The sequence below is a fragment of the Bos indicus genome, chromosome 15, assembly GCF_029378745.1.
Source record: "Bos indicus isolate NIAB-ARS_2022 breed Sahiwal x Tharparkar chromosome 15, NIAB-ARS_B.indTharparkar_mat_pri_1.0, whole genome shotgun sequence".
In the NCBI taxonomy this organism is placed as follows: Eukaryota; Metazoa; Chordata; class Mammalia; order Artiodactyla; family Bovidae; genus Bos; species Bos indicus.
The window spans coordinates 78,030,988-78,043,539 of NC_091774.1; the positions used below are offsets into that span (position 1 = coordinate 78,030,988).

Genomic DNA, 12,552 nt, shown 5'->3' on the forward strand with positions numbered 1-12,552 from the left:
TGGGCTCTCGGGCATACAGGCTTCAGTAGCTGTGGCTCGATAGTTGTGGTGCACACACTTAACTGCTCCGTGGCCCGTGGGATCTTCCTGGAACAGGGATCAAACCCATGGCCCCTGCATTGGTAGATTCTTTCCTCTCTGCCACCAGGGAACCCCCTGATTTAATTTCAAAAGCTGACCTTCCCAATCCATATTAAAACTCTAGCTTTTGGAACTTCAACAGGAGGTATGCTGCAGAGAGGGACTGTCCATACAAGTCCCAGCTTCATTTCATTTCAATTCAGTTCAGTCGCTCAGTCGTGTCTGACTCTTTGCGACCCCATGGCCTGTAGCACACCAGGCTTCCCTGTTCATCACCAGCTCCCGGAGCTTACTCAAACTCATGTCCATTGAATTGGTGATGCCATTCAACCATCTCATCCTCTGTCGTCCCCTTCTCCTCCCACCTTCAATCTTTCCCAGCATCAGGGTCTTTTCCAATGAGTCAGCTCTTCGCATCAGGTGGCCAAAGTATTGGAGTTTCAGCTTCAATATCAGTCCTTCCACTGAACACCCAGGACTGATTTCCTTTAGGATGGACTAGTTGGATCTCCCTGCAGTCCAAAGGACTCTCAAGAGTCTTCTCCAACACCACAGTTCAAAAACATCAATACTTTGCCGCTCAGCTTTCTTGTTAGTCCAACTCTCACATCCATACATGACTACTGGAAAAACCATAGCTTTGACTAGATGGATCTTTGTTGGCAAAATAATGTTTCTGCTTTTTAATATGCTGTCTAGGTTAGTCATAGCTTTTCTTCTAAGGAGCAAGCGTCTTTTAATTTGATGGCTGCAGTCACCATCTGCAGTGATTTTGGATCCCCCCAAAATAAAGTCTGTCACTGTTTCCATTGTTTCCCCATCTATTTTCCATGAAGTGATGGGACCAGATGCCATGATCTTCGTTTTCTGAATGTTGAGTTTTAAGCCAACTGTTTTACTCTCATCTTTCACTTTCATCAAGAGGCTCTTTAGTTCTTCACTTTCTGCCATAAGGGTGGTGTCATCTGCATATCTGAGGTTATTGATATTTCTCCCAGCAATCTTGAATCCAGCTTGTGCTTCAGCCAGCCCAGTTTCAGAAGCATAAAATAGTTTAGGGTTGTGTGTGTTTATTCATCTAAGTTTTTTATATAAAAAATTTTATAAATAGAAATATCAATTAAATAGAGACCAGGACAGGAATCTTTCACACCCTGTGATGATATCCCAATAGGAAGAAGATTCCTCTTCTTTCCTGGTAAGGGCTCAGCCAATGAAAAGCCCTGTGCTCTTTATTTACTATAGTTCTTCCAACTTCTTTAGAAAAGCAGCTACGGAGTCTTCCTGGTGGTCCAGTGGTTAAGACTCTGCTCTCCCAATGTAGTGGGCATGGGTTCCATCCCTCGTCAGGGAACTAGATCCTACGTGGCACAACTTAAGATCCCCTGTGTTGCAACTAAGACCCAGCACAGCCCCACCCCCCAAAAAAAGCAGCAACTTCCCTTGCCCTGAGGGAACTTGCACATGGCTTGCCAAAGTTGCAAGATCCTGAATTGCCAATTCTCTGATGCTTCAGAATAAACTCATCTTTGCTGGAGAAATAACGGGGCAGAATATTTGTTTTGGGTCAATAATCAATTCCAACTGGGCATGTCTTGAGCATTCAGTTCTGAGGATTACCCCTAGGAGCTGCAATCAGACACCACAGGCTTAAGGGCTCAGTCTCCCAGAAAACAATGTCAGTCACTCAGTCGTGTCCAACTGTTTGCAACCCCATGGACTGTAGCCCGCCAGGTTCCTCTGTCCATGGGATTCTCCAGGCAAGAATACTGGAGTGGGTTGCCCTGCCCTCTTCTAGAGATCTTCCCGACCCAGGGATCAAATCCCGGTCTCTTGCATCACAGGCTGATTCTTTACCATCTGAGCCACCAGGGAAGCCTTGGTGTCCCCAGAGCTGCCTTTACATTAGAGGTCAGCTTCAAGGGAGACCCCCATGCCACCCACACTTCTGGTTGGCTACATAATGAGGTTTCCACAACCCTCTCAAATTTTATAATTCTCCAGAAACATTCATGGAACTCAGAAAAGCACTCTACTTATGCTTTGAGTTTTACTACAAAGGATGCAAGGTGAGGTCTGGGAGGGAGCACAGAGTTCCCACACTGCCGTTCTGTGAGGTCAGCACGTCTCCCTCCGAGCTCATCGTCTTCTCAGTCCAGGACGTCCTATTCAGTCTTGCTGTCCGGTTTTCACTTGGCGTGGTTGATCGGCTTACTGGCCACTGTGGCTCAACTTAATCTCCAGCCCCCTGGTCCAGTCTTCCCAGGAGGTTTGAAAGTGAACGTCACTCAGTTGTGTCCAACTCTTTGTGACCCCATGGACTACAGTCCATGGAATTCTCCAAGCCAGAATTGGAGTGGGTAGCTGTTCCCTTCTTTAGGGGATCTTACCAACCCAGGTAACCTACACTGGAGGCAGATTCTTTACCAGCTGAGCCACCAGGGAAGCCCTCATTTTACTTACAAGTGAGCAGTTAAGTGAAGAACTAAAGAGCCTCTTGATGAAGGTGAAAGAGGAGAGTGAAACAGTTGGCTTAAAACTCAACATTCAGAAAACTAAGATCATGGCATCTGGTCCCATCACTTCATGGCAAATAGATGCGGAAACAATGGAAACAGTGAGAGACTTAATTTTTGGGCTCCAAAATCACTGCAGATGGTGAGTTCAGCCATGAAATTAGAAGATGCTTGCTCCTTACAAGAAAACCTATGACCAACCTAGACAGTATATTAAAAGGCAGGGACAGTACTTTGCCAACAAAGGTCTGTCTAGTCAAAGCTATGACTACTATTTCCAGTGGTCATGTATGGATGTGAGAGTTGGACTATAAAGAAAGCTGAGCGCCAAAGAATTGATGCTTTTGAACTGTGGTGTTGGAGAAGACTCTTGAGCGTTCCTTGGACTGCAAGGAGATACAACCAGTCCATTCTAAAGGAGATCAGTTCTGAATATACATTGGAAGGACTGATGCAGAAGCTGAAACTCCAGTACTTTGGCCACCTAATGCAAAGAGCTGACTCATTGGAAAAGACCCTGATGCTGGGAAAGATTGAAGGTTGGGGGAGAAGGGGATGACAGAGGATGAGATGGCTGGATGGCATCACCGACTCAATGGACATGAGTTTGAGTAAGCTCTGGGGATTTGATGATGGACCAGGGAGGCCTGGCGTGCTACAGTCCATGGAGTTGCAAAGAGTTGGACAGGACTGATCGACTGAACTGAACTGAACTGAGCAGTTACGGATGATCAAGGGCTGACTCTCCTCTAGCAGCTTCCTTTGCTTAAGCAAAAGGGAAAAAAGGAACACTCTCATACTGAAGTGGATGTCACCAGAGTGAACCCCACCATTCTGGATGAGGCCGCTTGGAAATAGTAGCAAGCCTGAGAGGCTGAGAGACCTGCGTTGTTTGGGACAGGACGCAGGTAGTCAAACATCCAGGAGCAGAGTCAGGAAACCTGCATTCAAGTCCTATCTACACTGTGCATTTCAAGTCCTATCTACACTGGGCATTGGCAGCAGAAGCCAGGGCAAGATGCTTTACTCTGCTGACCCTCACTGTTTACAAACATGGGATCGTGCCTATCTCAAAGGATGCTGGCAAGATTAAACGAGATGTTTGCAAATGTCCTAAAACTGGACACACACGGCACTCAGCAGGCCTTCAATGAATGGTACCTATTATATGCTTGCTTTAGAGTATATGAAAGACAGAAGTCTTTTCAAGTTCTAAATAAGCAGGAAGCTAGTGGGGATAAGAGAAAGCAAAATGAATGCAGAGCTGGCTAGAATCAGAGAAGGAGGGGCTATGTAGGAAGTTTAGAAACCACCCAAGCTACTCTTTGTGCCTAGCTTTGATGGAACCTCGTGTGTGGCAGTAGAAACAAAACTAGAGAGATCCCTTTAATTTTATCTTGGTCAAAACATTTTCAAGAAAATTTTATTTTTTGTGCAAAATCATTGAAGGAAAAACTAGACTTTGTTGAAGGAAACGAGAAACAGTTTTTAGGCTACTCAGTTCAGTTCAGTCGCTCAGTTGTGTCCGACTCTTTGCGACCCCATGAATCGCAGCATGCCAGGCCTCCCTGTCCATCACCAACTCCCGGAGTTCACTCAAACTCACGTCCATCGAGTCGGTGATGCCATCCAGCCATCTCATCCTCTGTCATGCCCTTCTCCTCCTGCCCCCAATCCCTCCCAGCATCAGAGTCTTTTCCAATGAGTCAACTCTTCGCATGAGGTGGCCAAAGTACTGGAGTTTCAGCTTTAGCATCATTCCTTCCAAAGAACACCCAGGGCTGATCTCCTTTAGAATGGACTGGTTGGATCTCCTTTAGGCTACTGAACGTCATTAAACAAACATCATCTTTCAAAAGCCCATGAAAAGTGTTTGGCTTTCATCTCTATTGCAGGGCAACCTCAGAAATAGAGCACACTATTGAGATGAACTGAGCATCTCTGACGCTGGCTTTAAATGTCTGTTTTGCTGGAAGGGAGAAGGGAGGGAAGGATGAAGGAGCAGGGGTCACCTGGGCCATTTCCCATACCTCTTCCCCAAACTCCAAAGCCTGTGATTACACTGGAGCATCTGCTAAACATCAAAAGTGAGGAAGAGTTTTAAATATTTTTCTGCTTCCAAAAAATACACTTTCCTCTCCTGAATGATCCCTATAATAACCTTAACTTTCTACTTTTCCTACTTTATGGAAATTGTCTCCATGGCAAAACTAAATTGTGCAATTCAACTCATATATTTAAGACTTGTTTTTCTCTCTGCCTGGTTCCCCTGGAAACCTGAGTTGTATCTGCATGTCTGATTTTCACTGAACCCCCATCAACTGGCATTCAAACATGATTCCTCTCGAAAGTCACTAGCATGCGCTGATATTTCACATATCTGAACTGGGCATTTTAACTGCATACACCTTCTAGTAAATAATCTTACTTTCACTTGGATTCAGAGGATGAGGAGCAAACTGGTCTGTGTTTCCACTAAGGTAGCCAAAGAACATTCACATGAAGAGACAAAGCGAGGGGGACTGGCCAGAGTTGGGGCAGTGGGGGGAGAAGATGCGAGGCTACCTTACAGAATCCATGGGTCAGTAAATGACTGGAGATTCACTGTGACAGCTTCAGAAAATAATGTGCTCCATCACCACAGATGCTGAAATGCTGGTTGTTGGGCTGAAAGGCGGGAGGTTGGGCTGGCCCAAAGTTTTAACCCTATATTCACCTTCACAGGATGGATCTCCCCAGGGACTATCCCCATCTTGAAGCTATGTAAGGGCCCCCCATTCACAGTCACCTTATTAGCATAACAAAGATTTCTTTCACTCAGGGTTCCACAAGGATTTATAAGCTATTTGCCAGGAATGGGGACAAACAAGAAATATATTTCTTGTTATATCACATTATTAGACCTTATGTGTTCCATGGAAGTTCATTTAAATCACAAAGCCTCATTTACTGGAAGAAATACCTTTTAGTCTATAAAAACTGGCATAGGTCATGTGAGCAATAAACTGATCTTTTGCTGATGGCGTTCTAAGCAGATACAGGTATATTCTTGTGGCTTAGGGTTAATGATGAGCTACTGATTATATTAAAAGTAATACAAGACTATCTTTGTTTTCAGGTACAAAGAGCTCTAAAAAGTAAAAGAAACTTTAGAACTTTCTATAATATATACTGTGTTCTAGCAGAAAAAAAGAAGTATTAATCAGGTTGAAGTAAATTAGGTTAATTGTTACCTAGAATGTGTTCACTGATGGACAGCTTTGTAGAACAAATGAGCTTTGTTAGATCACAAAAAGAATGGTTGGTATGAAACTGTGTGCTATATATATATATATATTATTAATAGAAATGATGCTTGCTTTTATCATCACAGGCTGGAAAAGTGTAACCTTGTTTGTCACATTTTGTTTTTTTTAAGAACTATGAAGTTTTCCGTCAAGAGTCACATGTTTAATGGTGCATGCTATGCTAAGTGGCTTCAGCCGTGTCTGACTCTTTGCGACCCTATGGACTATAGCCCACCAGGCTCCTCTGTCCATGGGATTCTCCAGGCAAGAATACTGGAGAGGGTTGCCATTCCCTTCTCCAGGGGCTCTTCCTGACTGAGGCATTGAACCCATGTCTCTTATGTCTCCTGCATTGAAAGGTGGGCTCTTTACCCCTGGTATTTAATGGTAGTTAAGTACTAAAAGAGAAGGGAGTCCTTTTAAAAGCAATTTATAATCAGAAAATTGTCAGAGTTGGAAGAAACAAGGAAAGATAATGCTATTAATACATCACATGGTCCAGAAAACAAAACTGCAGACTCAAAGCGAGGTGAAAAGTGAAGTGAAAGAATGTGCGCACCTTCTCTCTGCTCCGGTTGGAAATCAAAGTGAGGAAGGTGGAAGAAAACGGACAGAAGAGCTGGTCAGTGTCTTATGAACTGCTACCATGGAAACCACTGCTTTGCTCTTCTATGCAAATGAGGAGCTTTCTGGAACAGGGCCAGTCTTGAGCTACTTCTCCTCCAGAAATGGCTACAACAGGGTTTGATAGTTTTCAGACTGCAGGTTATCATCCATTAGTCACTCATGAAAATATAAGTGAGAAAGCTTTCTCTTGGTTATATATGTATATACAGGTCAAAATATATTCTGTGCTACAACTGGAAGTCACATGTTTATGGAGTTGGGAGGGCAAGGCCGCGTGCTGCCTGTAACTGCATCAAACACTTCACATTAATCATGGTAGAGATGAAGTGAAAAAAGAACCATATACCGCAATATCTACAATAACAGTACCACCGGGAAACTCACATTGTTATTTAAAATATATAATGTAAATAGGATTTTGACAGTATAAAAATTAAATGCTTATGAAAAACTCAAGGAAGGTCAAAGGGCATACAAGCCAAGTACTATACAGATAGTTTCCTTAAAAGATAAATTTTAATATACAGAATAAAATTCAAGAGTTTATTTTTTCATGTTTCCCCAAATTTGTGGCCATGAATGCCTCTAAATCTGACCAGGAGAGTTTATATTTTGGTCCAATACATTATTAGACTACTTGTATGATCAAGTCCGGCTTGATTATCATAAATCATAGCAGTTAATGGAATTTACCCGGAAAATATTATTTTTATAGATGATAAATTTTCTATTTTTTCTTAGCTAAGAGTTTATTCCACTTTAGCCTCAGAATCAGATTCAAGATATCTTCCTTAACAGCTGGTCATCATGTTAGGGTTAATCTAGGAAAATTATTTACTACTTTATTGAAGATCATAAAAAAAAAAAATTCCACAATAAATAATGAAAAAAGTACGCAAAATCATTAGCCTCTGTCTGCAATACAGAAAATACATGTCAATTCTGGACCAAAATAATTCCATTGAAATACAAAAAGCAATAGGGAAGAATGCAAGGATTTGCACTGACTGCTTTTGGTGGTCAGCTACAACAAACCAACAACCCTCAGCTATTTTGCAAAGTGAAGGTGGGGTTTAATTTGCAGATAAAGAATGTCTTCGGTAGTTTAAAAAAATATAAACTCTAAAAAAGCTTGTGAATCATATAAAAAAGCAGCTGTCTGAGACCAAGGTTGAAACCCAGAAATCTGTGTGTTAGCACCACCAGCAAGCACAGGTCCTGTGACTCATCCACCCTTCTCTCTCGTGCAGAATGCAGACCGGACGCTGTACACGTCATTTATAGGTGTAAAGGCCGGCCCGGAGTCCAGGTTTCCTGTAGGGTAAAGTCTCAAGCCCGAAGAGGCACCAAGCGGTCACAAAGCCTGGGCAACCGTCCAGGTCACAAGTTCCGACGATACAACAAATCCCGTGTTGCCTTATCAACTTTTTGCTGGTAGTCCTCCAATTTGTCAAGTATCTTCTGGGACAGCTGTAGGAGAAACGAAGGGAATTGTTAGAGATAGGTCAAGGACTGAAAAAGACTAAAGTTATCACTTTGATGTCACCAACCAGATGTCCCCTGATGAAGCTGTTAGCCACTGTGCTTCATTTAATCACCGTTCAGTATAGGAGTCTGCTCTGTGGCTCCACTGCTAAAACTGGACTTTTCTATTATATACAATACTCCAAACTTGTTTTATTAATGAATTTCTAAATATGCAAATCATACCAGTATTTTTAATAAAAGCTTCATTAGCTCTTGTCCCAGGACCAGAAAGCTTATATGTGATTTAACTAATCATTTCGTAAAGGGGTAGAATTCCCTGGTGGCTCAGATGGTGGAGAGTCTGCCTGCAATTTGGGAGACCCAGGTTCAATCCCTGGGTTGGGAAGATCCCCTGGAGAAGGAAATGGCAACCCACTCCAGTATTCTTGCCTGGAAAATCCCATGGATGGAGGAGCCTGGAAGGCTATAGCCCATGGGGTCGCAAAGAGTCAGACATGACTGAGCGACTTCCCTTTCAGTTTTTCACAGAGGGAATGGGCAACACGTGAAGGGCAATGCATGGCTTCGGCCCCTCTCTTAATCCCTGAGAACCAAAAGAGCAGGCTTTGCAACTGCTAGTGCAAGGACTTATGGAATCTAAGGTGCCTCAGGAGAGGGTTTACTCACTGCGATGTTGTGACTGTTGGCAGTGTTCTCTCCCAGAGCCTGGAGAAGCTGATCAATGGAGGAGTATGGGAGCCACACCATTGGAGCCGTGGCGGACAGTGGGAACTGAAAGGAAAAATATGGATCGTTTGAAGAAAATCTGAAAAGTGGACCCTTTCTTCTGGGCAGTTACTTCCATAGGATTCAATAACATGAAACACTTTTTCTTTTCACAGCAAGGGATTGTGTGTGTATGCATGCAAGTGCATCCATACACACACACACGTGTGCACATAGGCACATGACTGGACCCCTCCTCCCCCAACTCTTTTCAACTGGGGAACTAGTGCTTTTCTTAGTTAAATCAAATGCGTATTTTTAAATTCATGTCATCTTTTATCTTAAAGCAGGCCTAAGGCCAATTATCTATTTCTGCTTTATTGACTATGCCAAAGCCTTTGACTGTGTGGATCACAATAAACTGTGGAAAATTCTGAAAGAGATGGGAATACCAGACCACCTGATCTGCCTCTTGAGAGACCTATATGCTGGTCAGGAAGCAACAGTTAGAACTGGACATGGAACAACAGACTGGTTCCAAATAGGAAAAGGAGTACATCAAGGCTGTATATTGTCACCCTGCTTATTTAACTTATATGCAGAGTACATCATGAGAAACGCTGGGCTGGAAGAAGCACAAGCTGGAATCAAGACTGCCGGGAGAAATATCAATAACCTCAGATATGCAGATGACACCACCCTTATGGCAGAAAGTGAAGAGGAACTCAAAAGCCTCTTGATGAAAGTGAAAGTGGAGAGTGAAAAAGTTGGCTTATAGCTCAACATTCAGAAGACTAAGATCACGGCATCTGGTCCCATCACTTCATGGGAAATAGATGGGGAAACAGTGGAAACAGTGTCAGACTTTATTTTTTGGGCTCCAAAATCATTGCAGATGGTGACTGCAGCCATGAAATTAAAAGATGCTTACTCCTTGGAAGAAAAGTTGTGACCAACCTAGATAGCATATTCAAAAGCAGAGACATTACTCTGCCAACAAAGTTCCGTCTAGTCAAGGCTATGGTTTTTCCAGTGGTCATGTATGGATGTGAGAGTTGGACTGTGAAGAAAGCTGAGCGCCGAAGAATTGATGCTTTTGAACTGTGGTGTTGGAGAAGACTCTTGAGAGTCCCTTGGACTGCAAGGAGATCCAACCAGTCCATTCTGAAGGAGATCAGCCCTGGGATTTCTTTGGAAGGACTGATGCTAAAGCTGAAATTCCAGTACTTTGGCCACCTCATGCGAAGAGTTGACTCACTGGAAAAGACTCTGATGCTGGGAAGGATTGGGGGCAAGAGGATGACAAAGGATGAGATGGCTGGATGGCATCACTGACTCGATGGACGTGAGTCTGAGTGAACTCTGGGAGTTGGTGATGGACAGGGAGGCCTGGCGTGCTGCGATTTATGGAGTTGCAAAGAGTCGGACACGACTGAGCGATTGAACTGAACTGAACTGAAGGACAATTAAGGATAAACACACTCAACAAAACTTTTCTCTAAATTGTTAATAAATGATACTGTTTCCAGTCTGAAATTTTAATTCAAGTTATCTGGAAAAACCTTTGGAAAAAGCAAGTGTGATAACACAGAATTAAAGGAAATGTGGAGACAAGCCTACCTCAATTCCAAAGTACTGATGTCCTTTTCCCAGTACAGCGTCCACATATTCTGAAACCAACTCCACAGCTTCTTCTAAAAGGTCATAGTTTAAGTACAGACGGAGCAACTCAGCTGCATCAACTTTCTGTAAAACGTCAGTGGTCAAAAACATTTACCTGTTTCCATCTAATCCAGGCACTATCCAAAGACTGTTGAGTGTCCGATTCCCTGGCATTGATACTTTTCTTTATAAATAGACCAACATCATGGTTTGCTTATCTTGGGATGAGGGTTGGATTTTCAAGAGCCTAGTTGCCTCTGGGCACCTTGCGAGGCCCTTTCTATTAAGTGGCCTTCCTCACCTGTTTTTTGACCTAAGACACATTTTCATTCTTTCCTACTTTGTTTTGACAGCAGTAAAAGTCAACAAAACTTCCCAGAAATGCTGAGTACCAGAGACAATATAGTCACATTAATTCTAAGAAATACATGAAGAATCACCAACTTTCAATGCTTGAATTATATTTGTGTTGAACTCAGGGTGAAAGAGAAATGAATACAGCTTTAGTTAGGAAGGTTCTCCTAATTACCCCAACTATGCTTTCTATATTCTGATTTGATCACAATCTTAACCGTTACCAACTTAGCTGCCTTCTCTACTTTCTAACTTAAGAAAACAGACTAACTTTCTTGATTTTAAGCTTTGTATTCTTTTTTCCTATTCTTCCCAATGTATTTCAGAAACAGTAGTCCTCAACTTTAGGCAAACATCAAATCAAATTAGGACCTTATTAAAAATGCGTATCCTGGATCTTAACTCCAGGCAATTTGATTCTGGAAGTCTTGGATGGAACCCAAGAATCAGATATTTCAAAGAAGCCCACCACCCAAATAATTTAATGCAGGTGGCCCAAGAACCCAATTTTGACAAAACCTGAAAGAAACACTGTTGCAGTATTTGAAAACTATTCCAGCCACTCCTGTGATTTCTTGAGTAATGAATAGTAAATGCAATGTCCCACATAAACTCTTTGTTCTAAAATACTCATTGTTCATTGGGCACACCAGCACATATTAACTTAGTCACCAACCGAGTGAACTTTAAATCTCACACCCAGTACTTCATAGGGACGGAAGAAACTGTTTTTATATTTCCATAAATTATCTTTTTCTTTTTAATCATCTCATAAAGTTATTCAGGATGATAAAGACCAGGTTCCTACTCTCTACAAGCTAAGGTGCCACTTACCTTGTAACTGTTTATTAGCCAGTTAGGCAGAGGAACTCCATGAGATAAGAGCTTGTTGATTACACAGTGGTGATATAAGTTATTCTGGACTTTGTACCTTTCCAGGTAAGCTGATAGTAGCCGCCACGCTTCATCTGTAGCACTTGATGAAAAAAGAGGACTTATGAGTTCCAGATTCTTAATAGATAATTACAGTACCATTCAAAACATGTATTTACAAGGAAAACAATCTTTAGACATAACTAATCGACAATACAGCTAAATGATAACTGACGCTATTAGGGCCAAGGTGACTTAGAGGCGGCACTAGAATTTCCCAACAACCGCATATGAACTCAACAATTTAGTTTACTTATGTGTTCCAGATTTCTAAAATAATGAAATTGGCTCAGACTCCTGTTTCCAAACCTGACCAAGCATTAGAATCATGTAGAAGTTCTGATTTAGAAGATTAGAGTGATGTTTTGTAATCTGTATCTTGATAGTAATTCTGGTGTGAATTTAGGGGCTGAAAAATAATGTCAAAGGACTTCATCACTGTAAAATGCTATAATTCTAAAAAAGGACTTCATCACTGTAAAATGCTATAATTCTAAAGTGCTAAGCTGCATAATACAAATTATAAATGCAACTCAGGGAAGGGAAGTGTACTGAGGGTTGTTAGAGAAGGATCTGAAGACAACGGAATACATTCAGGTAGCCACTTATTGGGTGCACTGGGGTCAGATGTGGAGGGTACGCCCTTGCAGGGCTGGCTGGAGTCTGGGGCGGTACCTAGACTCCTTAGTGGTGATGACTGACGAAAGCTGGTTGGCTGCTAGCCAGGCCCAGGCTTCTGCTTGAACTGCTTCTCCTCCAAACTGCAATTTGATGCATCTGAAAGGAGAATGGTTCCACACACAGTAAGTCAATTTGCTGAAATGCACATTATGTTGCTACTAAACCTGAAGATAAGATGACAACTTTAGCTCCAATCTATTACTGAATTCCCTGCTGGG

General features: G+C 42.4%; 1 protein-coding gene across 1 annotated transcript in view; it reads right to left on the bottom strand.

The window, feature by feature from the left end:
• Positions 1 to 6,896: 6,896 nt before the first annotated feature.
• The window catches only part of NUP160 (nucleoporin 160), a 43,722-nt gene continuing 38,066 nt past the window's right edge, over positions 6,897 to 12,552 (bottom strand). Inside the window, exons 32-36 of the mRNA XM_070804248.1 lie at positions 12,329 to 12,430; positions 11,555 to 11,696; positions 10,325 to 10,450; positions 8,666 to 8,770; positions 6,897 to 7,981 (exon numbers count right to left, since the gene is read on the bottom strand). Of these exons, the coding sequence (XP_070660349.1) occupies positions 7,892 to 7,981; positions 8,666 to 8,770; positions 10,325 to 10,450; positions 11,555 to 11,696; positions 12,329 to 12,430 (565 nt within the window). The 3' untranslated portion in view covers positions 6,897 to 7,891. The remainder of the gene's footprint in view (positions 7,982 to 8,665; positions 8,771 to 10,324; positions 10,451 to 11,554; positions 11,697 to 12,328; positions 12,431 to 12,552) is intronic.